The 26,960-nt window shown below is 39.8% G+C and overlaps 1 protein-coding gene across 3 annotated transcripts; it reads right to left on the reverse strand.

Annotated features, from left to right (window-relative positions):
- Positions 1–45: 45 nt before the first annotated feature.
- On the reverse strand, positions 46–26,960 carry LOC140533074 (uncharacterized). 3 transcript variants are annotated; one of them, XM_072652397.1, is made up of 6 exons: positions 26,704–26,945; positions 23,799–26,002; positions 22,794–22,920; positions 20,984–21,142; positions 8,213–10,705; positions 46–391 (listed from the first exon to the last, which is right to left on the reverse strand). In XM_072652397.1, the coding sequence occupies exons 2-5, from the start codon at positions 23,943–23,945 to the stop codon at positions 8,637–8,639; spliced, it is 2,502 nt and encodes an 833-aa protein (XP_072508498.1). In that variant the 5' UTR covers positions 23,946–26,002; positions 26,704–26,945; the 3' UTR covers positions 46–391; positions 8,213–8,636. The 3 variants fall into 3 exon arrangements, with proteins under 3 accessions (XP_072508498.1, XP_072508497.1, XP_072508499.1); XM_072652396.1 differs by lacking the exon at positions 46–391 and adding an exon at positions 606–1,835; XM_072652398.1 differs by lacking the exons at positions 46–391; positions 23,799–26,002 and adding an exon at positions 606–1,835 and having other exon boundaries at positions 26,704–26,960.

A 26,960-nucleotide genomic window follows, 5' to 3' on the forward strand; every position in this document is an offset into this window, starting at 1 on the left:
CCCGCGGCGGGAAATCTCTCACCAGTATGGGAGCCGCCTCAGCCATGGTCCGGAGAAAGCCGCCGAGGAGGGCTCCGGGCCGGCCCTTCCCCTCCGGCTGCGCTCAGGCCTCCAGCAGCCGCTGTTTGTCAGTCTGGTCCGGTCCGGTCCGGCCCGCGTCCCCTCCAGCTCCACACCCCGGAGAACTCTCTCTCCGCCCCTGACCGCCGTAGTCAGGGAAACTCGCGATGCATCCTGGGACCTCGAGGCTCCCGGCTCAGCCCCGGAAGCCGCCTCTTTCTGCAGGCTCGTCCCACAGCGACGCCTCTGGGCGGGAGGAATAAATGCCTCAGCCTTGTCTGGAACCGGGCAGGAGCCAGGCCAAGTCAGCGGTTATTGCTCTGTTGACTATCTGGATTTAATGACAGAGAAAATATGAACAATTCAGATGAAACCTATGGCCTGCATTCTTAGAGCCGAATGTGAAACATTTACCAGCACATCCCTGACTGACCACCAGCTTTTCTCTATCGAAGGTCCGTAGACATGGTCTCGGTGGGTTAAATGTATTAATTTATGAAGTAGAAAGTCTTACAAAAGTAATAAAAGAGTATTTTGCAAATATAACAGTTATGATTAAAGACACAAATAATTTTTATTTAAAAAAATACATCAAAATATATATTAGCCAATGCAACACTGGCATAATTTTCAACATCTCTTGACATTAATGGCGCAGCATTCCTTGGAAGAAACCAGCTTGCTACACGATTATTTACTCTTAATTGCTTAGTAAATGTCTGAGTAATGCATTTGGATGACCAAACAATGTTAATGGTTAGTGGTGACTTTTCCCATTCCTTTAAATTATTTTTTAAAAAAAGATCTCTCCATGGCACCCTTCCTAACTCAAAGTGAAATACTGAACTGACAAATTTTAAGTTTGAATTCAGACGAGCAAGTTTTCATTAAAATTGTTTTAGAACATTCATTCATTCATTCAATAAACATTTGCTACGTACATAATATGTGTCAGGTGCTGTGATAAGCAGGAACATGAACCAAAGACTCTCTCTGCCCTCAAGGAGCTTAAAATCTAATGGGGGAGACAACATGTAATCAAATATATACAAAGCTAGCTATGTACAGGATAAATAGGAAACAATTAAAAGAACACACACTTCATTAAAAAGATTTTACAACAAAGTGTACATGCAAAAAGATTTCCTATCTTCTTCAGATCATTACATTAAAAATTTTCCCCAGGATTACTGATAGAAGTTATAAAGATGTGTTCTCCAAAGGTCTAGATAAGGAAGGCCCAAGTTTAAATTCAGACTCAGACACTGTCTAGCTATGTGACTCTGGGCAAGTCACTTTACTTCTGTTTGCCTTAATCTCCTGGAGAAGAAAATGCCAAAACACTCCTGTATCCTTGCCAAGAAAACCCCATGCAACGTCACAAAGAGTCAGACATGGCTGAACAAATGAACAACAAAAAATTCCTATTACAGGATTAACCATTTCCAAATCTCAATGAATACATCAGTTCTTGTTGAGTTGGTGAATTCTTGCATGAAATTTGGCAAGTCTTAGCACACTGGTAAATCTTCTGGTGTAGGCAGGCAACCTGCATACATGTCATCAGAGGATCAGTCCAGTTTAATTGAGAAACTTCACCAGGTTGGCTGCAGGGTGATGAATTCTTCAACCACAGCAACTCTTGAAGATCCTCTCTGCAGTAATAGAAGAGTTGTAAGCTCTAAAGGTGAAAGAAGTTACCCAAACTGATGGAATCCTTGATCCCTGAAGTATCGACTGTCATTCCAACTACCCTGCCAACAGTTCTGCTGCAACTTGGAACAGAGAAAACATAATAAAATAAGTTATTTTTCTCATCTACCAAGATGAAATTAGAGAACTCTTCTAAACCAATTGGAGTTCTCGTTCTTTTCTTATCTTTCACAATCTTCTCTCAAGACTCAGTGCAGGTAGCACTTCCTCACCTGATCACTCAACGATAAAGTGTTCTCTGCCTCAAATTTTTCTAGGGCCCTTTCTCCGGATCTCTTTTGTCCTTATTACCAATCACATTTATCCTCATCTTCTATTATCATTTTCTGTATATGCATCATGTCCTTCCTAATACAATGTAGGCAGCGTGAGAGCAAGAAATGTCATTTTTTAATTGAATTGAAAATAACTTATTGAAATAGCTTTTTAATTTTTGTAGTTAGATAAATGTATTATAATGAAGATTCATTTTCACTTCTTTCTTGTCATAATATTTTGAGTTTATGGAGTAAGAACATTTTCTATAATTTCTTCACTTTTTGTACACTTTTGTACAAATAGAAATTTAGACTCAAATACTGAGAATTTGTTTAAAAGCTATAACCTAAAAGATTTGAAATCTTTATTAGATCTTAACAAACCATAAATTATAACATGAGAGAAGTTGTATTATCATAGTTTAATGGTATGACATATGATTAGAGATTACTTTACCATAAGATTCAACTAGACAGAGGTATCTTGTATAAGAAATTTCTTCTGTAACCATGGCCCAGAAGCAAAGCTCTGGGTTTACTTGGCCTGTCCAGGTTCAATATTATTTATTTCTCTCAAATCACTCTCTGTTGCCCTTCTCTAATGGACAAGTGGACAAAGGACATAAATAGTTTTTTAAAAGAATAAACTATCAGTAACAACATGAAAAATAGTAACAGTCACTAAAAATCAAAGAAATGCAACCTAAGGGATCACTTCACAGCAGGAAAATCAGAAGTACACTGTTGGTGGTTTGTGAATTGTTTTTACTTGTTTTAAGTTGAAAAAACAATTTAGAATCATGCAAAGAAATAACTAAGTTGCTCATACTGTTTAAATGGCATAGGGAATCAACTGGAGAATATATTTAAATTGTAACTATGCAAGAAAATCTGGGATATATGGTTGTCATAGGTATAAGACAGTTCCTTCTATCCTTTAACAATTTACTATATTTAGCAAGACAGGGAATATGAACTTTTAAAAGGGGGAACAAGCTATAGGGAAACTAGTATCTTTGTTAAATATCCAAGATATTGCCAAGCACTGAAGGACTGGAAGGATAAAAAGTTTGAATAAGAAACATGGAGCCTGAGGTAGAGTAGAGAGCTTTGATACATACACAATGACCTGTAATATGAAAAAGAGATATATAAAAGTGGCATGAGACGTTCTGTGGGGAAAGTTCATTATTGATTGGAGGCAGGTCACAGAAGAATAGGTTCAGAGAGTGGCATGAGAGATGATCATTTAAGGAGGGACAGGATTGAAACAGGCAGAGAGAAAAAGAGAGAATATTCCAGACATAGGGAATGGTCTGAGCAAAAGCCCTGAGGTAAGAAAGCCCATGTGTACCCAGAGGTGTGAGGAATCCATGTTGTCCAAAGTATAGAACATGGAGGTGAGAGGGTGCCAAATTGTGGAAGGCTCTGAAAAGCCAGGCTGAGGATGTTAAACTTGATTCTGCAGGTAAGAGGTAGCCCTCAAAAGATTTTGAAGAGGGCAGTAACAGGCTGAGATGATAGATAAGGAGGAGGATTCGCACAGCACAGTCAAGGATGTATGGAAAACGGAAGAGCTGCTTAGCATCTCTTTCAATAGTGTAGGAATGAGGCACTAAGTGCTGATATTAAGTGGTGGCAGTGAGAATAAAACAGAGGAGACATATGTAAGAGATTGTGGAGGCACAAACCACAGGACCTGTAAATGAATAAGTCAGGGGAGAGGATAGGGTCAAAGACAATGAGATAGCTTCAAACACTGACACTGGATGAATGATAATACAGAATTATTATTGACAGAATAATATCGACAGAATTGTCAGAAATTGACAGAAATAGTGAAATCAGAAGAGAAGCAGGTTTAGGTGAAAGATAATAGTTTAGCCCAGTTGCCTACACACAGTGATGCTTAGTAAATGTTGACTGACTGATTAATTTTGACTATAGTCTGGATGGGATTGCAATGGTACGCAAAGCTGTAGCAGGCCTATAGTCAGAAATGTGGGTCTGAGGCTCAGGAGAGCAGCCAGAATTAGATATATAGATTTCAGAGAGAGGAGAAGTGGGAGTTCAAACAATTATTGTCAAGACAGAACAGACAGCAAGAGAACAGAAGTAGAACAATAAACAACTTTGGGAGAATATGAAAGATTCTCCTGCAGTTAAGATTAAGAGATGGGATATGGCCTGGGGGGAAAGAATTATTAAAGGTCCAATCATGTGCAAGGCATGGTGCTAGGCGCTGATAAGTACAGAAATGAGAACTGGGTCTTTAATTTCACTGGTTTAGTGAACTCCGAGATGGGAAAACACCCTATACCAATGCAGGGTGACACCTCTGCAATGCAGAGATGTCAAACATGGCTGGTTAATGTTTCCAAGTAAGTCAATATGTGACTGCTGGGATCCTTATGTACAGATTGATGCTCCCGTTTCTATCTGAGTTTGATAGTGGAGTACTAAGAAGGTAAGTGACTTGCACAGAGTCACATAGCTACATGTATCAGTGGAAGGACTTGAATACCAGCCATTTATCCACTCTACCTTACTGCCTCTAATGGTAAAAAAAAAAAAAAAAAAATTAAATAAGATAGTCTTTTTCTGCAAAGAATTTTCAATATAATAGAAGAGATGACATAGGTAACATGAATTATAACACAATAAGTACAAAGAAAAGGTTTAACAAAAGAGCACTATAAAAATGAAAAAGGAGAACTGGGGGACAGGGAAAGAAGGAAAGGAGGTGGCACCCAAAAGGATGGAAATGGTGGCAGAAATCTACTCCAGACAGGGAGTCAATGTCAGCAAAAGAAAAATGAAACAAGGGACAGGGCCTCTTCCAGGATGACAGGAGTGCAGGCTATGTAAAGGAGACTGTCTTGACATCAGACTACAGAAATCACCATGTGGCTGTTTCAGGAGGACAGAAAGCTCTGCTCCTCTAGAACAGCCAGGTTTTTAAGGAGAGAAGTGATGGGAGCAGTGCATTAGGATAGTTCACACAGCTGGGGGCTTGTTTTTTACAGAAGGCAGGATTATTTAAATTCCACTCACACAAATCTAGCTCCACATTACTGATTTTTTTTCCTGTCTGAATCTTGACCAGCATGCTCTTGTGATAATTCCTAATATTCCCTTTTTGGAAACAATATTTCAGCTTCCTTCTTTCCCCAGCTAGATTTCCATCATATTAACTGGGTTTCAGTCAAGACTTCAAATTAGTTTAAGAGCACAACTCCACCCAAAACCCTGCCCACAGATTCCCACTAGGAAGATTACATGGGCAGTGATAAAAAAGGATGGATTGGAGAGTAAAAACAAAAAGACCAACTAGTAGGCTATTACAATAGTGGAGGTGATGAAGTTCTAAAATAGAATAGTAGGAAAAGAGGGAAGAGAATTGAAATAATATACATGTGGGGCTGAAAGGGAGAAGGAACAATAAAAAATGAAATCTGAATATAAAGAAGGAATGGTGACACTCCAAAGAATGCTTTTACTATCATTTCCAGTCAAGAGGCCTGAAATTAATTTTTTTAGTGATCTCTGGAAGCAGAAAAAGAGAATGGAGTTAAAGGGAGTAAGAATATAGTATAAGGGGAAAACGAAGAAAATGTGGGTTTGGGGGCTTCATTTTTCTAAGTGGTAATGACAATAGAATCTCGTTTCCTTGTTGAACCAAGTTATGGGAGAAGCCAAGAGAAGTAAAAATTTCTTTTGGTGGCAGATGAAATGATTCTGTGGAGCCTTCAGAATCTTTCTTTCTTTATATGCGTATGCGTATATGCGTATGCGTATGTGTGTGTGTGTGTGTGTGTGTGTGTGTGTGTGTGTGTCTGTGTGTCTGTAATTCCACCAACTACCCAGATACTGAAAAAAGTTTCAGGAATTACAAATATTGTCTTTCCATGTAGGAATGTAAATGGTTCAACTTTAGCAAGTCCCTTCTGATTTCTCTTTCCTGTTTACCTTTTCATGCTTCTCTTGATTCTTGTGTTTGAAAGTCAAATTTTCTTTTCAGCTCTGGTGTTTTCATCAAGAATGCTTGAAAGTCCTCTATTTCGAGGAAAGACAATTTTTCCCCTGAAGTATTGTACTCAGTTTTTCTGGGAAGGTGATTCTTGGTTTTAGTTCTAGTTCCTTTGACTTCTGGAATATCATATTCCAAGCCCTTCAATCCCTTAATGTAGAAGCTATTAGATCTTGTGTTATCCTGATTGTTTTTCCACGATACTCAAATTGTTTCTTTCTAGCTGCTTGCAATATTTTCTCCTTGACCTTGTAACTCTGGAATTTGGCTACAATGTTCCTAGGAGTTTCTCTTTTTGGATCCCTTTCAGGAGGTGATCAGTGGATTCTTTCAATATTTATTTTGCCCTCTGGTTTCAGGATATCAGGGCAGTTTTCCTTGATAATTTCATGAAAAATGATGTCTAGGCTCTTTTTCTGGTCATAGCTTTCAGATAGTCCCATAATTTTTAAGTTGTCTCTCCTGGATCTATTTTCTAGGTCAGTTGTTTTTCCAATGAGATATTTCATATTATCTTCCATTTTTTCATTCTTTTGTTTTGTGATTTCTTGGTTTCTCATAAAGTCATTATTCTCCATCTGTTCCATTCTAATTTTTAAAGAACTATTTTCTTCAGTGAGCTTTTAAACCTCCTTTTCCATTTGACTAATTCTGCTTTTTAAAGCATTCTTCTCCTCATTGGCTTTTTGAAGCTCTTTTGCCAATTGAGTTAGCCTATTTTTAAAGGTGTTATTTTCTTCAGCATTTTTTTTGGTCTCCTTTAGCAAGTTGTTAACTCACTTTTCATGATTTTCTTGCATCTCTCTCATTTCTCTTCTCAGTTTTTCCTCCACCTCTCTTACTTCATTTTCAAAATCCTTGTTGAGCTCTTCCATGGCCTGAGACCACTGAATATTTATTTTGGATGTTTGGGATACAGAAGCCTTGACTTTCATGTCTTTCCCTGATGGTAAGCATTGTTCTTTCTCATCCGAAAGGATGGGAGGAGATATCTGTTCACCAAGAAATTAACCTCCTATACTTTTATTTTTTCCCCTTTTTTGGGCATTTTCCCAACCAGTTATTTGACTTTTGGGTCCTTTGTCAAGAGTAGGATATACTCTGGGGATCTGTAAGATCTCAGTTCCTCAAAGGTGGCACAATCAAGCGTGTACACTCGTCTGGGAGTAACCAGAAACATTTGTGCCCAGAATCTGTGAGTAGTAGAGTTTCCTCTCCACAACCACCTGGCCTCCAGTTCCACCAAGCCAGCACTGGGAGCTGAGATTCAGATAAGCTGCTCAATTCGCCCAGGGGCTGGGGAAGGGTGGGGGGGGGGGTGCCAGGGCCACCATTCAGTGTGAGATAAAGATCAGCTTAATTCCTCTAAGAGCATTACATAGGGACAGGGCTATCACAAAGGGCTGAGGTAAGGATCAGCTGCTCAGTTCCTCCAAAGTTTTACGACCAACAATGGATGCAGGCTGCTGTGGGAGATGCTGCCGCCTGAGGCCAGAGCTATGGGAAGACCCTGCTCCCTTCTCGGCCAGCTGAAAAAAACCCTCTCACTGACCTTAGGCACCTGTGGATTGAAGGATCTGCAAACAGCCACTGAGGCTTTCTTGGGTCCTCCTCCCTGAGCCATGCTGGGTGGCCAAGGCTGGGTTGGGCTTTGCTCCGCGTCTGGTGCAATAAACATTTCCTGTTGGCCTTTCAGGTCACCCTGGGTTGGAAATCTCCTTCACTCCACTGTTCTGTGGCTTCTGCTGCTCTAGAATTTGTTGAGAGTCTTTCTTTACAGGTATTTTATGGACTGTGGGGGAAGAGCTAGTATATGTGCATCTTTCTACTCTACCATCTTGGCTCTGCCAGGAGAAGAAATCTTAAAGAACATCAAATCCAGTCCACGTAACACTTGGGAAAGTTGAGGTCCAGAGGTTAAATGACTCACTCAAGGTGACACAGGGATAAAATTTGTTAGCTCTCTTAAAAAGGATCTTATATAATCTCTTTATAAACAGGAAATAAAATAAATTATAAGGGAAATAGATTATATAAGTCATTAATAACCAGAAACTAAACTGTGCCATAGTTCAGGAATCTTAACAATGAAAAGAATGTTATCAAATATATATTTTACAAATTAAAAAAAATCTCACAGGAATCTACTCACCTCTGGAATTTTTATATGGCAGGAAGGTTTTGAGGAAAACTTTTCAGTTTAATCAACAACCCGGAGAAAGTGGAATCCAGATGGGGTAAAGTAGGAGAGCAGTTTTCATTCATACATATTACTCAGGCTTTGATTTCAGAGTTTTCTATGTTTGGAGGTATGTGCATGTTGGATAGGAACAAGGAGTTCCCTCAGTACTTAATAAGGTAACAAAAACAACACGAGCTCAGATGCCCCTTTCAATAAAGGGCAAACCAGTAGCATTACAAAGCCAAGCTTACAGAAGGAAGACCCTTCATAGTCCTTCATACTTCAGGTCTACCATGGTGGAGCCCTCCATTCCACACAATGGATTGGTCTTTGTGTGGATCTGGCTTTCTAGCAGATGACAGTTCTACGATATCTTTGTGCAGCCCCTTTTACATTAATTCCAACAATAATCCAAAGGGCTGTTACTGCTGGGAACTTTGTCTGGCTTAGGACTGTTGAATCTTTCCCTAGTATGAACTGTGAGGTGGGTGTTGAGCGCACCCTTATAAGTAAATCTTTTGCCACACTCACTGCATAAGAATGGCCTCTCCTTGATGTGTATTTGCTGGTGCACTTTCAAGGCAAGTTTATGACTGAAACTCTTTTTACACTCAGGACATGGGAACCATTTTTCCCTGCTATGGATTTTGCTATGTTCAGTGAGCTGAAACCGATGGCTGTAAATTCTGCCACATTCACTGCAAGAGAAGGGTTTCTCCCCACTATGGCTTATGATGTGTTTAGTGAGCTCCAATTGTTCCATGAAACACTTGCCACATTCACCACAGGAGAATGGCTTCTCCCTTTTGTGTACTCTGATGTGACTGGTGAGATGAGATCGACGGACGAAGCTCTTTCCACATTCTCCGCAGAAGAACGGTTTCTCTCCACTGTGGACTCTGATGTGTACGGTGAGCTGAGATTGATAACTGTAGGTCTTACCACATTCCCTGCAGGAGAAGGGTTTCTTTTCACTGTGGACTCTGACATGTCTCATTAGTTTAGATTGATGGGTGAAGTTTTTGCCACATTCTCCACAGGAGAACTGTTTCTCTCTGTTGTGCACTCTGAGATGTTTAGTGAGCAAAAATTTTCGGGAAAAGCTCTTGCTGCATTCACTACAGGAAAATGGCTTCTCCCCACTGTGCTGCATGAGATGGGCCTTTAGATTTATCTTTAGTCGGAAGCATTTGTCACACTCAGGACACTGGAAAGGCTTCTCTCCAGTATGGAGTGTGATGTGTTGGTTGAGGTTATTCTGTTTATTGAAGCATTTGCCACACTCACTACAGGAGAATGGTCTTTCCCCTGTATGAAGACGCTGGTGGATTTTCATAGAAGACTTCTGACTGAAGCTTTTAGCACACTCAGGACATTGGAAGGGCTTCTCCCCACTGTGCACTCTTATGTGCTCTATGAGCTTGGACCGATGGATAAAACTCTTGCCACACTCCCCACAGGGATAGGGCTTCTCTACACTGTGCAGTCTCAGATGTGCCTTCAGACTTCTCTTCAGGTGGTACTTCCTATCACACTTGGGAGACGGGAAGAGTTTTTCCCCATTGTGGACACTGATGTGATCAGAAAGGCTAGACTCCCTGCAGAAGAATGGTATTTGCTCATCATGTGAGTTTTCGTGAAACTTTAAGGAGGTCTTCCTATAGCAGTTCTTGTCACACCTTTGGCGGTGGAAGGGCTTGTCTCCACCGTGAGTTCTTATATGGGTGCTGAGAATAGACTGAAAGGGGAAGATCTTGCCACACTCACCACAGGAGAATGGCTTCTGCCCACTTTGGAGGCTCTGGTGGGCATGCAAGTAGGATGCCAAGCAGCTCTTCCTGCCTTCCTCACCAAAGAACAGGTTTCCCCAGCGGGGTATGTGCTGAGGCTCCTTCAAGTCAACCTTGCAGCAGAAGCTTCTGTTTCCCTTGGGGTCCCAAGGGGACCTCTGTCCTCTGTGAATTAGCTCGGGATCAGTCAGGCTTAATTTTGGACAGGAACGCTTCTCACATGGATGGCACTGGAAGGGCTTCTGGCAGCAGAGCCTCTGGCTTTCCTTGAAGTTAGACTTGCTGTTTAACGTCTTCTTACACTTTGAAGACTGACTGAGTTCCTCCTTGGGATGGCTCCTTTGGTGCAGTAACAAGTGACCTTTCCTGTGGAAGCTGTTATTAGACACACAGCAATGGAAGCTTCTCTGTTGTAGGGGGATTTCCTGACAGTCCAGGAGCTCTTGGATTTTATGGTTCAGGGCTCTCTTCCACTGGAAGGACCCCTTAATGCTGTGAGTTTTTAGAAAAACAGGGTTTTTGTTTTGAAAGTTGAAGTATCTCAAGGTAGTTCTTTGAACAGACATGGAGCAAAGATTTTCTTTTTTCCATGGTAAAGACTTAAGTACAACTTGGCTTTGATGATCATCCAAATGGAATTCCTCTTCTTTTGTACTCACAGCTCCCTGGTGTTCTGGAATTATGAACAAATACCCTGTTATTATTCTTGTCTGCCCTATGATAGGATCTATCCAAATCACTACTAAAGTGAAACACAACTAACAAAGGCTGTCCTAAGGAATCTAGATCCATCTCACCTTCATTCCCACAGAAATCATGATTTTGTCTTTTAATTATTTGTCATTAAAATATTTAAAAATAGAGTATGGAGACTTACTTTAGATTGAACAAATAAGGTTCAAGATGGATTGACAAACAACAATAAAGTTGTGGCTCTCTGAGTTCATTAACATAAAGCCCAATCCCTATAAGTTTACCAGGTTCTCCAGTTCAGCCAAGGAAGAACAGGATTCTCAGTGGATGCTGCCCAGTGTGAAAGTGTCATCACTGAGAAGCTCAGATCTATTTAACTAAGGAGCTTTGTTAGGAAATTCAAACAAATATATGACACAATCAGTAATTCCCAAACTAAACAGCATGAAAAGACTTCAAAGCAACATAGAGCAACTTTTTTTTCTGTATTTAGTAAATATCAAATATGAACATTTTTAGTATACAGAAGTACAGATGGAACTATACATGAAACTAGGAATTTCTATTACATACTGTTTGCATCTTTTAGAAAGTGGTTCTAATTAAAGCTATCTTGTAGTAGACAAATAACAGAAAAAGTAGACCAGAAGAGTAGGAGAAACCAGAATAGACTCAAATATATAAACTGAAGCTGTGAGGAAAGAAAGACTGATGTGAGAAAAGAGGACCAAAGACAGATGCTTGAGGAACATTCACCTTAAGAATTCAGGAAGAAGATAAGGAACAAATGAAGGAGACATAGAAATGGTTAGAGATGTAAACTAGGAGACAGTGGCATCTCTGAAATTAAGAGTGAAGAGATACAGTAGGAGATGGTCTATAATGCTAAAAACTAGAAAAAAATGAGGATCAGAGGATGGGCATAAAAAATGTTGGGTTTTGGTGATTATTGGTGACCTTCAGGAGGAAGCCAAGTACAGACATGAGCACTGGTTCTGGAATCAGGAAGACTTGAATTCAAATTCAGCCTTGGACTCTTATTAGCTGTATGACCCTGGGCAAGTCACTTAACCTCTGTCTGCCTCAGTTTCCTCAACTATAAAAAAAGGATAATAATAGCACTTACCTAAAAAGGTTGTTGTGAGGATAAAATGAGATCTGAATTGTAAAGCCCTTAGCACACACAGTTGCCTGGCACATAGTAGGCACTTAAATATTTGTTTCCTTCCTTCTTTCCTTTAGGGGCAGCTAGGAGGTGCAGTGGATAGAGCTCCAGTGCAGGAATCAAGAGGACCTGAGTTCAAATCTCACCTCAGACACTTGACACTCACTAGCTGTGTGACCTTGGGCAAGTCCCTTAACTCCAATTGTCCTCATTCTGTGTCACCTCCAGTCATCCTGATGAATATCTGGTCACTGGATTCAAATAGCTCTGGAGGAAAAGTGAGGCTAGTGACCTGCACAACCCTCCCTCACTCAAAACAAAGTCAAGTACAAGTCAGGTCATTAATTCTCTGATGGCATTGTCTTCTTTGGCAACTAAGGACGAACACACCTTCCTTCCTTCAATAAATTTCAGTAGTATGGTAGGGACAGAAGCACAATATAATTGGCTGTTGAGAGAAGGTACAATATGAAAGTGGAAGAACTAGGTATAGGCAAGGAATTTAGTAATGAAAGGAAGAAGACAGATGGGGATAGTAAGTACCTGAGTTAGAAGGCTCAAAGGAAGGTATCTTTTGTATTGAGCAGTAAGTATGTGTGCAGGTATAGAGGAAGGAGCCAATGGTAAGGGACTGATGAAGATACAGGAGAAAGAAAGGATAATTCCTAAAGTAAACAAGATTCTAGAAGAAGCAGGAGGGAATAAGCTTAAAACAGCAGGAAGAGGGATTTGCCTTAGTAAATAACAGGATACAGTTAAGTGAAATTAGAATTGAGTGAGAGGTATTTTTGGGACTGCGGTGCTGGAAGAATATATATTTGTAATGTGAACCTAGAATCAAAGACTTAAGAGCTTGAAGAGAGCTCAGAAATCAATTGCCCCACAAGTTCTTAACCTGAGGTCCACTGATCTCTACAATGTCTCTGGATAGATTTCAGGTGGTCTATGAATTTGGATGGAAAAAAATTACAACTTTATTTTCACTAACCTTTAACTATAATTTAACATTTCCTACAATTATGGATTTTTTAAAAACCACATTATTCTCAGAAGTGGTCCATAGGTTTGAAAAGCCTGCCAAAGGTTGTCCATGACACAAAAAAGCTTGAGAACTCATGATCTGGGAGTTAACTTTGCCCAGTCCCTCACTTTTTCTGATACCCAGAAAGGTAAACTGACTTGCTTATGGAGATCTATGCCAGGATGCAAACCTAGGTCCTTTGACTCCAAATACAATGGTCTTTCCACTATACCAGATTGTGGAGTTCTACTCCACATTAAATAGCATTGGAATAAAACATAGATAATTTTATTAGGATTACTAAAACTATGTCCTTAAAGGATTTGGGTATACTGCACTTGCCTGCCAGACTCATTCATTTTCTGTGACAATTTCTGTTCCTGGCCAAAAATTAACTTATGAACCTGGCTGGGTCAAGCACACCATGAAAAACTATAAACAAATACTAAGTTGCCCTGAATTGCTGAGGGTGGAGAATGGGTGACATAAAGAGAGATGCGAGATGGTGGGATTTCTGGGAAGGGAAGAGTTATTGGGAAAAGAAGGCCCTATCTGACCACAGTAGGTTAGATCAAGTCATCTTCAGAGTGTGACTCATCTGATCCCCCAAGCTCTTATGTGCCATATGGGCAATAAAGTTGCTTATTAAAAAGACAACTTTGGTGTTGGATCCATATGTTACTTTGAATCTTTGATCCATTATATGAATGGAACACAGATGATGATAGTGAAAAGGTTTGATGATTTGGGGAATAAACATGTCTAATGTTTTTAATTTTCTCAGTATAGCAGAAGGCTAGGTCATCTGATAGAAGTGTGAGAGGTGAGGTGAGAGTTGGAAAGATTTATGAAAAAAGGCCAAAAAAAGAGAACAACAGTACAGATGCTGACTACAATAATATAATGGAAAAGTAGATGTATAAATACAGAGACTAATGGATGGAGAGAGGTAGCTAGGTGGCTGGGTAGATAGAGTGTTGGGTGGGCCTAGAGTTCAGAAGATTCATCTTCCTGAGTTCAAATCTGGCCTCAGACACTTACAGGTTGTGTGACCCTGGGCAAGTCACTCCACCCTGTTTGCCTCAGTTTCCTCATCTGTAAAATGAGCTGGAGAAGGAAAGGGCAAGCCATTCCTGTATCTTTTAAAATTTTTTTCATTCCTGTATCTTTGTCAATAAAACATCAAATGGGATCACAAAGAATTGAACTCGACTGAAAATTGGAACAAAAACATGGACAAAGAATGCATAGGGATACAGAGATTATGATGTTATATGAACATGTAGGCAGAAATTCAGTTTTACGTGTAAGTAGTTGCAAATGTAGATATGATTGGTTTTGTAGCTTAAAGTTCAATGCATGACAAACTGTTTCAAAATAAAAATTTTTTAAAAAGCAAGGAGAACTAAGGAGGGTAATATACTGACAGTTTTTATTCTCCCAGATCTTGAAAAGACAACTTATTATTGCCTGGAATAGGGCATGTTGAGTCTGCTCTCTCTTCTAAAATCCAAAATAAGTGGTTCAATCCCCTGTTTAATCCAAGGGAAATCATCAGCCCTCAGGAATGGTAGGCTCACTTCTGAGAGAGGGAACAGTATGTGCAGAATGAGACATACATTTTTGGACATGGCCACTGTGGAAATCTGTTTTGCTTGATTACGCATATTTGTAACAGGGGCTTTTATTTTTTTTTTTCTTCATGAGAGGTAAGGGGGAAGGAAGAAAACAAATGCTCACTAATTGAAAAAAAACTAAAAAAAAGAAAAGAAAAGGAATCATACAAGAGCTCAAATTTAGGTTATCTTTGTCACAATTAACAATTCAATTCAACTTAAACATTTATTAAGTGCCTACTATACTGGTAGGTATACAATACTATGAGGGTGTCACCAAGGCAATATTCACAGCACTGGTGGTGACTATGAATATGCCAGCGTAGTTCTCAATTGCCAAGTATAAAACACTCTCCATATAGGAAGCAGAAGAAAAACATTTATTTAAACACAAGAAAGCCAAATCAGAACCAGAAAGCAAAATCTGTCATGGTGACCAAGAAGTTAATAACCATGATCACAGTAGGAGGCAGAGCCATTCTCAAACCTCCCCTCCCTCAGCCACGGCCTTCTCCCTATCAACTGTCACACTGTGTCAGTTGGCCTGCATTCTATCCCCTCTGACCTGACCCTCCCACCCCCCCACTCACTTCCTCTCAGTTCTGCTCCACCCTTTCTGTTCTGCCTCTTCAGCAAGCTCCTCCCAGCACAAGTGACTTAAGGCTTCCAGGTGATTTAAGCAGATCATATGGGCCTATTAATTAATAAGAAAGAGTTTTCCATTTAAATTACTATTACAGTTGGTTGCTAAATAAACAGAGCAAACAATGAAAGTCACCGCCCTCGCATAGCTTATATTCTACTTGAGGTAGATGCGTACATGAGTAAATAAATAAGGATAGATTTAACCTTTGTGACTGATTTTTTTTCCAGTCAATTGGTCCTCGTTATGACTTCAAGTATAAATGATCGCATATAATCTCCTAATTAGTTTTCTAATCTTTCTAATTAGTTCCTCGATTTCTTGTTATTTTAATACATTCTGCATATACTTGATTCATATTCCTAAATATATATATATATACACTGTATGTCTTGAAACCTTTCTGGTTTTGAAATGTGTTATGCTTGGCTATTTTTTTCTTTCCTTCTTTTTGTAAAAGGATTTTAATAGTATTTTATTTTTTCAATTACATGTAAAGATGATCTTTAACATTTAATTGTTTACAATGTTGAGTTTCAAATTATTTCCCTCCTTTCCTCGCTACCTTCTCCCAAAGACAATGGCAATTTAACATAGGTTATGTATGTGCAAAATAAAACATATTTCCATAGTAGTCATATTGTGAAAGAAGAAACAGGACAAAAGAAAAGAATCACAAAAAAGTGGAAAATTTGTATGCTTTTATCTGCATTCTGACTCCATCAGGTCTTTCTCTGGATGTAGATAGCATTTTCCATCATGAGTTCTTTGGAACTGTCTTAGATCATTGTATTGCTGAGAAGAGCTAAGTCATTCATAGTTGATCACTGCACAATGTTGCTGTTATTGTGTACAATATTCTCCTGATTCTGCTCACTTCACTTTGCATCAGTTCAGGTAAGCCTTTCCAGGTTTTTCTGAAATGTCTGCTTGTCATTTCTTATAGCACAATAGGATTCCATTACATTCATATACCATAACTTGTTCAGCCATTCCCCATTGATGGGCATCCCCTCAATTTCCAATTCTTTACCATCACAAAAAGATATACCATAAATATTTTTGCACATGGAGGTTCTTTTCCCTTTTTTATGCTTTCTTTGGGATACAGACCTAGTAGTGGTATTGCTGTGTCAAAGGGTATGCATAATTTGATTACCATTTGGGCATAGATCCAAATTGATCTCCAGAATAGTTGGAACAGTTCACAACTCCACCAACAGTGCACTAATGTCCCAGTTTTCCTACATCTCCCCAACATTTATCATTTTCCTTTTCTGTCACATTAGCCAATCTTATAGATTTGAGGTGGCACTTCAGAGTTGTTTTAATTTGTATTTCTCTAATCAATAGTGATTTAAAGCATTTCTTCATATGACTACAGATAGGTTTGGTTTCTTCATCTGAAGACTGTCTGTTCATATCTTTTGACCATTTATCAACTGGGGAATGTCTTATATTCTTACAAAATTTGACTTAGATATCTATATATATGTAAAATGAGCCCTCTATCAGGGACACTTGTTGTAAAGTGCTTTCTGCTTTCCCTTCTAATCTTGGTTATAAATTGGTTTTGTTTGTGCAAAACCTTTTTAATATAACTAAAATTATTCATTTTACATTTTATAATGATCTTTATCCCTTGTTAATATGTTATTCCCTTCTCCAAAAATCTTACAGGTAAATTATTCCTTGCTTTCCTATTTTGCTTATAGTATCACCCTTTATGTTTAAATCATGTACCCATTTGACCTTACCTTGGTATACAGTGTAAGATATTATCTATACCTAGTTTCTGCCATATTATTTTCCAGTTTTCCTAGAAGTTTTTGTCAAAGCTCTTATCCCAGAAGCTGGGGTCTTTGGGTTTATCAAACCCTAGTTTACTATGATCATTTACTACTGTGTCTTGTGTACTTAATCTTTATTTAAACACCAGTGATCCACTGATCCACCACTCTCTCGCTAGTACCAGATAGTTTTGATGGTTACAACTTTGTAATATAGTTTGCGATCTGGTACAGTTAGGCCACTTTCCTTTGCATTTTTTTTTTCATTAATTCCCTTGATATTTTTTACCTTTTGTTCTGACAAATTAATTTTGCTATTATTTTTTCTAGCCCTATAAAATAATTTTGACAGTTTAATTTGCATGGTGTTGAATAAGTAAATTAATTTAGGTAGAATTATCATTTTTATTATATTGGCTTGTAGGCTATTAATTTCTGTTCTCATTTCCACCACCTCCAGAGTTCATATCCTTAGCACTCATGCCTGAAATGCTGTGAGGCCTCAACTTTTCTCCCTGCCTTTAGTCTCTCTTCCATCTACTACATCCCATACCATTTTGTTAGGTTAATCCTTCAAAGGAATCTCTTTACCTTGTCATTTATTGGCTTAAAAGCATTTATGTATTTATTTATCACATTCCAAACAAAATTCAAACAGTTAGTCTGGCATTTAGGTCTTTCTACAATCTGATCCCAATAAGTCTTCCCAGTTTTACCTCTAATTATGCCTCAACCTGAATAAACAGGTCAATTCCATGACTATTAACCTGAACACACCATATTCATTCTGCTTCCATCTATTACAGATCTCACTTGCGCACTAACATTTGCTTAGAATGCTTTTTCTTCTTTTTGCTCCTGTTGTTGTTTAATCATTTTTTGGTTGTGTCTGACTCTTCGTGACCCCATTTGGGGTTTTCTTGGCATATGCTGGAGTGGTTTGCCATTTCCTACTCCAGCTCATTTATGCTTGGGAAGTAGTGCCTTCATATTCGCTGTTTAAAATCCCTGAAAGGACTTTCTAGCTGAGGCTCAAGAGTTTACAGTCCTTTACATCCAAATTCTACCGATTATAGGGTCCCAGATGAAATTCTCACTCTTCCACAGAGCCTTTTTCAAACACTCCACTATGCATTGGTCCTTTACTCCTCTCAGTTCCTTTAAAAGTTTCATGTACGTATGTGTCTTTAGAACTTAGGTTTTAAATTCCTAAAAGGTAAGTTCTACTTCTTATATTTCTTTTCCATTCCCTATAAGACTATATAAAAGGTTGACATTCAAGAAATGTCTGTGGAGACAATCCCAAAGGACTCATGATGAAATACGTTATCTGCCTCCTGAGAAAGAACTGATGTCATCTGAATACAGACTGAAGCATATTATTTTCTCTTCCTTCCTTCCTTTTTTGCCAGGCCTAGAGGCCTGTGGGCTACCCGAGTCTTCTTACCTCACCTCTCGAGGTCTTCGGCTGGCCAAGCCGGATGCTTGTATGAGAGAAAGGACGTTCCAGAGTCGAACAAGGGTTGAGCTTTATTCAGGGTTCTGGTTACAAGTGCAGGGGAATTCTTCCTTAGGAGGGAGCGAAGAATCTCCCAAGGAGGCAAAGATCTTACAATAAGAGATTGGAAGTAGAAGTGTAAGTGGGGAGAGAGGGGGAGGGGAGAGAGGAGAGAGGAAAAGCGGAGCCTTGTGTCCTCACACGTGGCCCCTCCGCCCAAGAGAACTTTCAGGCTTTCCTGACCCTACTTAAGCTCTCCCGTCGCATAGTTTGCATGTCAATACCGAGCCTGTTAGGTAACAACAGGTGTGCCCAGATCCGGGACAATCTCGAAGGCGGGGAGAGCTCTCTCCCATCACGTTTCTCACGGGAAGAGGCGGAAATACACGAGATAGCTCGGTTCACCTCGATTCCCAGTCGTTTCCTGGGGGGCCTCGTGAGAACTCTAAGAATTAGGAGTTCCCACCTTTACCTGCCCGAGACTGTCCACATGGAATTGAGCTTCCAACCCCAGCACTTTTTTCCTTCCTTCCTTCCTTTTTCTTTCCTTTATTCAAGTCTTTTACAAAATGACTAATATGAAATGTTTTATATGATTACACATATATAATCTATATCAGATTTCTTATCATCTGGTGGGTGGAAAGGGAGGAATACAATTTAGAACTCAAAATTGAAAAAAAAAGTTTAAAAACTGTTTTAACATGTAATTGGGGAAAATAATTAAACGTTATTAAAGAAAAAGACATGTCTGTTGTATAAATGAATGACAGGCTCTATAATGAGGTCCAAAGAGAATTGAACTTGAACAACAAACATTTTTTAAAAATCTGGATTCCAGTTTACTTAGGTATTTTCCAGCAATGTGATTTTGGAGAAGTCATAACCACTTCCATCAATTTAGATGAAAGCATACAATGCAGTGAGCTTGGACATACAACCTATCCTCAGGCCACTCTTCCGTAAAATGAGGAAAAAAAAGACTTTCCTTACCTACTTCATAGAGCTGTCATAAGTATAAAGTGAAATAATATGTGAAAGTCCTTTGTAAATTATAAAGTAAAATTTGATTGTAGCATATATTTATTAATAATAGTAATAGGTGGTGCTACCCACATATTCAGAGGCTACTAGGTGATGCAGTGGATAGAACACTGCCCTGAATTAAAACATGGCCTTGGACACTTATTAATGATGCGACCTTAGGCAAGTCACTTAACCGTTTGTCTCAGTTTCCTCCTCTGTAAAACTGGTATAATAATAGCACTTACCTGTCAAAGTCGTTGTGAAGATCAAACGAAATAATATTTGTAAGATGTTTAACCTGTATGGGGTTTTCTTGGTAAAAATACTGGAGTGGTTTGACATATTCTTCTCCAGCTGATTAAGGCAAACCGAGATTAAGTGCCATGCCAGGGTCACACAGCTAGTGAGTGTTTTAGTCAGATTTGAACTCAGGTCTTCCTGACTACAGGCCCTGTGCTCTACCCACTGAACCACCTAACTGCTTCCATAAAATTGCCAGTTATCACTATCCTCCTCCTCCTCCTTCAATACAACTCCTCCTTACTCTGATTCAGAATAGTGAATCCAAGTGACCAAGGCTTATTAAATTGCTGGGAATTGCAGTCAAAAATAAAATTGAGAGTGCTATAAAAATCGTCACCTTACGTTATTTGAGGTTGCTCCTTCCCATTAAGTTTTTATCTTTCCTATATCCAGACTCTTGAGTTCCTCACCTCAGGTCATTTTAATGGGAATTATAGTTCCCAGTGGGATGGGGAAGGCAAAGTTGCCATGAGGCCCTTGGGAAGGAGTGTCTTCATATTCACTGTTTAAAATCCCTGAAAGGACTTTCTAGCTGAGGTGCAAAAGGAACCATTTATTTCTTTTTAGAAAAATGAAGATGATGTGAATCACAGTTTTGGGCTTTTAAAAATATAATTTAACTGCTGGCACTCTAAATATACAATCATCTGGCAAATGAATGAATATACTAATATATGTCACATATATATTTCTTATTATTAAAATGAATTTTCAGCTATGATTAAAATAAATTTTCAGCTAAAATGCATAATTCTTAGGTTTTTTTAGAGTTCTTAGGATCATAGTATGTAGTGCTGAAAGGGATCACAGGGACCATCTAATCAAATGTCCTCATTTTATAAATGAGGAAACTGAGGTGCAGGCAGGTTAAATGACTTGTCCAAGGTCATTAGGTGGGAACACTCACGTTAGGAGAACTGAATAAAGGAGACATGGAAGTCAGAGAGGTAAGAAGTGAATCAGGAGAATATAACACCTCTGAAACCAAGGACAAAGAACTCTAGTAGAATGTGTTGGTCAACAATGTAAAAAGCAATAGAAAAGTCAAAAGGGATTAAGTCTTCTGATTTCTACTGGTCAGTTAAGTTCTGTGCTTTCTACATATGAATTTCAATGTAAGCCAGGGAAAAAAAGATATTTAGGGTACTTAACTAAAAGGACCGAAGATGTCATGGTGTTAATCTCTTCATACTCACCAAAAAACTTCCATTCCTCATTGCTTTCCAGGTTACATTTCCCACCATCACCACAACTGACCACTGCTTCTCTTCTCTTCAAATCTACTAGCTCTCTGATGAATGGTTCTTTACCCTGTTCAATCCAGGATATTAAGTCTGGTTTCGGAACAGCATGGTCTACAGGAAGGCCAAAAAGAGGCAATTCTAATTCTCTGAACACTCACTGTGCAAATACATTCACAGTTATTTTATTTTCCTTGATTGATTAGAGGGACAACATATAAGAACAGATACATTCAGAAAACTGATAACTCTGAAACAGCCCAATATGGCCACAATCAGGGATATGACTCACTGCTCAAAGAGATGAAAATGTAGTTACTTCTAGCTAAACTGTATCATGCAGTATATCTACAGATAGTTAACATTATTATCTACCTGAAATGGTTGTATCTTTCTGATGAGATTTAAGGAGCAGTTCTTTGTTCATCTACGTAACTAAGTGGTAAAATGTAAACCAGAGATGGAGGTATTGGCTGTGCCCTGTTCTGTACACAATGAATCCCATGAACACTTTTATCTTCCACATCCTCTCATTTTAACTCTTCTTGCACATTCATTCAACTTCTTTTCACAAAAGTTGCCAATTAACACCTTTAGACAAAACCCATTAACTCTTTCCTCCTCTTTAGGCCAAAGTCTCCACTGCATCCAGGGCTATCTCCAATTGTTCTAATCTATAACTATGCTGGTCCCAGATTGTTTCACAGGAGAAAGTGAGGCTTGTAACTTGGTACAGCCCTCCCTTACTTATATCCAATTCACTTGCAAGTTATGGTATAACTTTTCTGACATCATGGTCCTCTTTGAGAATAAAGGACAAACAACAATCTGTGAGCAGTACCAGCTGCCCCACTGGGGCCCTCCAGTTGGACAACACATCTCCTTCCTGTCTTCCTTTTCCCTCCCCTCTCCTTTCCTTTCCTCCTTTCTCTCCTTTTGTTCACATAGGGTGTTATACCCTTACCTGTGGGTGCTCTGAGAAAAGAAATGCAAATTTTGATCGCTGAAACTTCAAAAGATATTTGATAGTTTTTAGGCTGGATTTCTTTCTTAAGGACCATGCCTTAAACCCAAATCACTCTGCCATTGATTGGCCAATAAATAATAGGTCCCATCCCAAGCCTCATTCAGTCCTTGGTCATTTTTTGGGCCATGATGGCTTAGAGTGAATGTAAATAATAACTGTTTTTGTTCTGGTCAGAAACTCTAAGGGTTTTCCTCTCTGAGACTGATTTTTTTTTTTTAGGTAAAAGAGGCTATTCTTTGTCTCATTTCTTCCCTAGCCTTAATCACTGAATGGGCATTGCCTCAGTCAAAATGAAACCTGGGAAAGACCTTAGCTTAAAAACGCCAAGTACTCTCACTGCACTGGGGCCATCTCTAGTCATCCTGATCTCTATCTTGCCACTTGACCCAGATGGCTTCAGAGAAGAGAGTGAGGCTGGTGACTCTGCACAGCTCTCCCTCACTTAAATCCAATTCATTGCAAGTCATGGCATCATTTTGCTGATATCCACACCTTTGGTTACTCAAACCTTACCTCACCCTGTTTTAGGAAATTTCCATTTCAATGTATGTTGACTGATTGATCCTGTAGATTGCTTTTGCTAGTTAGATTATTACCTTCTTGTTTGTCTTATTCATCTTTGTAGCACCCATACCATCTAACATACAGTCACCACACAGATGTTTATTGAATGCTATGTGAGACAGGCACGCACTTTGATGAGAAATACCCAACAAATTTCCAATCAACTCATCTTACCCAAGGATATTAAGGACTCATAATTTGTCCTCATCACATGCTTGTAGATTTCCTTCTGCCATTCTTCCAGGTTTTCCCACTCCTTCTCAGAGAAATACACGGCCACATCATCAAAAGTCAAGAATGCCTGAAATCACAAACGTTGTAGACATACAATACTTCAGTGCTACCCCCAACATCTTTTTAGATAACTTGTGGTCTTTTTTTTTTTTTATCATTAAAGCTATTCTTTTCAGACAGAGGACTACAAAATCATGGCTATATTTTCATATTTGGAGGGCATTTTATCATAGCATTTCAACAGAACATATATTTTCCAAAATATCTAGCACTCATTTTCCAGATATAACCAAAACACTCTTGGCAAATATTTCATATACAAGTCAAATTGGCTTCTCAACTGTGCCCTGGAGGTCTGAGGCTTTGATTTGTTATCTATTTTATTCATTGGTCTTATGAGAATTAACAGATAAAATTATATCATGAGAGCCAAAGGGTCTCTCTGCTAAGTGGCTAAATACCACTTTTAACATAAAAGGTTTGATTTTACTTTGAGTTGGTTATTCAGGACATTGTTCTGTATATCTAAGAGATTCACCTATGTGTGAACTTGGTATTCAGGACATTGTTCTGTATATCTAAGAGATTCACCTATGTGTGAACTTGGTTGACACTAAACTGCTAATCACATAGCTTTAAGGTTAGCAAAATGCTTTACAAATATTTCTTATTTGGTTCTCACAACACTGGGAAGTATGTTCTATCATCATTTCCATTTTAAAGAAGAGGAAATTGAGACAGGAAGCAATTAAGTTACTTGCCCAGGTCATACATCTAATAAATGTCTGAATCAAGATTTCAACTCAGGTCTTCCTAACTTCAAATCCAGTACTCTATTCTACTGCCTAAATTCTGATTCTATCCCACAAAGTATCAGATTTCTCAGCTTCATGTCATTAGTCAATTTAATAAATATGCCATCAATGTCTTTAGGCAAATAATTACTTTTAAAAACGCAGAATAAAGTAGCACAAAAGACAACCCCTGTGGCTTGACAGAGGCAATGTCTTCCCAGACTGACAGTTTTTGGAATCGGTTAAACTGAGCAGTTCTGAATTCTAACTGTACAATCAAAGTCCACATCTCTTCCATCTCTCATGAGAGATTTTATCAAATGCTTTGATGAAATCCACAACCACTGAGTTGAATTTAAAAAGATGAAATTCAAATATAAAATCTTATACTTGTATCATCTTTACAAATATGAAGAATGACTGCACATCAATTTGTCTAAATAAAACCTGGGATGTTTTAGGGTATTAAAAGTTCAACATAAGCCAGTAGTGTGATGTGGGAACAAAAGTTAATGCAATGTTGGGCTGCAATAAGAGGCATTGTTTTCAGGAATAAAGGTGACAGTACCATTGTATTCCACCTTTATCAGACCATATTTGGAGTATTTTGTTCAGTTCTGGGCACCACTTTAAAAAGAACATTACTAAGTTGGAAATGGTCCATAAGGGCATGATGATGAAGGATTGCCTTAAGCCCCCATCACATTAGCACAGGTTGAAGGAACCAGAGATGCTGTGAACCTACAATGATGGGAATACTTCCCCTATCTGTTCCTGTGGCTGTCATGAAATCTTTGTTCTGGATCCAAGATGCAATGTCTCCTCCCTGTTGTTTCATGGAAAGGGAAGAATCCTGAGTCAAGACTCTTATTTGTCTCCACGGGTAACAGCAGGCAGCTAGAGAACTGGCTTCTTGTTAATCAGATTAGAAGTAGAAGAGGCAGGTGATGAAAACTGACCAAAGACCATGTCAGTGTGGGAAACCTTCAGACTGGAAGCCACATGTAGCCCTCTAGGTCCTCAAGTGCAGCCCTTTGACTGAATCCCAACTTCACAGAACAAATCCCAATGATGAGGTACAAGCCCAGGCCAAGATCTTTTCCCGTTGGATCGGGAGGGTTTTTGTCTCATTAGTCTGAAGGGCCCTGCAAAGTCTGGCCTTTGGGAGGGGATCCTTGGATTCCCCTTCCATTTTTCCCAGGCCAGATACTCTCTATATTCTATTTAGCATTCTTTTGATATTCCTCCCTTGATCCTATTACCAGCCACTCCCATCAGGATGCTCCCTGGTTTGATATACTAAGACCATCCCCGGGACTCCAGACTACCTGGTGACACTTGTTTCTGGCCCAGGTTCTCCATTGTCTGATATTTCCTGATTTCCTCCAGCTGTTTCCAACACTTGATCAGTCATCCCCTCCTTGGACTTCTCCTCAAGACCCTCTGTAAACCCCTCCTCCCATCACCCTAGATTACCAGACCACCCCCAGATCCCTCCTACAGTCTTTTCTGTATTTAAGTTACATCTTGCCTCTATGAAGGCACTCAGATTCAATCCAGCTCAGACTCTGTCTAGATGAGATTCTATCTGGCCCCCTTGCGAATACAAGCGTTACAAATGCTTAGGCTTCTTAAGAGTCAACTCAGTAAGGTGAATCTTTAATAAACTTTGTTTTTCTTTGGCTTTAAGAAGGCTTGTGTCAAATTCATTCGAGCAGGACCCGGACTGTTGGTATTCTGGAGTCCCCAGCACCTCTAACCTTATCACCCTTAATAAAAGGATCTGTTCTGTAAAACTTGAACTCAGTCAAAAGGCTGCACCTAAGGACCTGGAAGGTCACACCGCCTCAAAGCTAAAGGTTCCCCACTCCAGTCTAGTCTATCCTTCCTCTTAACTGCAGTCTTAGTTCTGAGACACCCCCATCTCCATCTCATTAATATACCTTTCAAAGCCTAAGAACTGAGAAATGCTTAAGTGTCTACTATGGAGACAAATCCGATTCTCGATAGAAACAAAGCAAAAACACCTGTTACAAGTTATAAAAAGAAAGAGAAATCTCAGCAGGTCTAACTGAACAGACACTGAATTTATCACACAATAGGGAGCTGTGTACAATGTAAATTTTAATGTTTAAGACAAAGTTTAGTTAACAGAGATGATGAAAACTGGTTTCAGGACTTAAACCTTTAAGTCTCTATACTTCCTTCTGCCTTTTAAAACCAGAATTTCTGTTCAAATAAATATGTATCAAGGATCTGGGCACCACAGCTTAGGAAAATCACTGACAAACTGCAGAGCATCCAGAAGAATCCTTATCTTGTGAGGACAGGTTGTTGGAAACAGCAATGTTTACCCTGGAACAAAATCAGAAGAACCCGATAGTTGTCATTAAGTACTTGACAGGCTGTCAGGTAGATCAGACTTATTTGTCCAGAGAGACGTCTGAGAACACAGGATCATCTCCCCACCCTAACGAAAACATCAGGAGAATTTTAGCGAAGGTACCCGCTAGGCTCAGCAAAATGAAAGATTCCCTCAACTGCAGAGAGCCGGGCAGGGTCCCCCGGGCGTGCAGCGCGGTAAGAGAACCGAGGCCCGGAGAGAACTCTTTGTGAAAGCATCATTCAGACGCTGCTTCCTAGAAAGGGAACTCGACCCGGACACCCGGACTGGCTTCAGAGCGGACCAGCCCGGCGGGGAAAGTCCAGACCGAGGCAGGCCCCCCGCTGGGCCGTTAAAATCCTTTAATGACCTATCCAATTTATTTAAATGTAAGTGACCTAAAAGCTTCAGTTTCCACGCCTGTAAAATGGGAGGCCCGCCATCCAAACAAGCTTCTAACTTGTACAAATAAAGGGTGCTTGGCTGTGAATAAGTGGGACGTAAACAGGCACCCCACGCGGGCCCCTTCTCCCAGTCTCCCCTTCCACAGACAAAACCCCAAACCACTCCCACAGTCAAATCGGTCACGGTCACGCGAGACTCGGCCCCCCTCGGGTGTTGGGGTCCCGCGGTCCCTCCTTCCGCCTGCACGGGGGAGGGGGACGTCTCTCACCGGAGCACGAGCCGCCTCGGCCATTGCCCTCCGTCTCCTTCCCAGGTCCCGGGGAAGCTGCCGCTTCTCCCACCCCTCCTTCTCCCCAGCCCCGGCTTCCCTCCTCGGCCCGGGCTCCCGCACGAGTCCCTGGGGGGGAAGGCGGGACAGAGGCCGAAGGCGGGGAAGTGAGCTGGTGCTCCGCCCTCTCTGCGCCCACCAATCCCGCGGCTCTACTTCGCGCAGCCGCAGACCCTCTCTTCGCACTGCCTCCTGTC

This window comes from Notamacropus eugenii, chromosome 3, assembly GCF_028372415.1.
Source record: "Notamacropus eugenii isolate mMacEug1 chromosome 3, mMacEug1.pri_v2, whole genome shotgun sequence".
In the NCBI taxonomy this organism is placed as follows: domain Eukaryota; kingdom Metazoa; phylum Chordata; class Mammalia; order Diprotodontia; family Macropodidae; genus Notamacropus; species Notamacropus eugenii.

What these genes read in the sequence shown, in the direction of transcription:
- LOC140533074 (XM_072652397.1), bottom strand. Translation starts at nt 23,945, where the DNA reads ATGGAAGAGATGTGGACTTTGATTGTACAGTTAGAATTCAGAACTGCT. An exon ending in TGAGTCCTTAATATCCTTGG is followed by an intron (nt 21,143 to 22,793) that starts GTAAGATGAGTT and finishes GCCTTCCTGTAG; the next exon opens with ACCATGCTGTTCCGAAACCA. An exon ending in TGAGGAATGGAAGTTTTTTG is followed by an intron (nt 10,706 to 20,983) that starts GTGAGTATGAAG and finishes TCATAATTCCAG; the next exon opens with AACACCAGGGAGCTGTGAGT.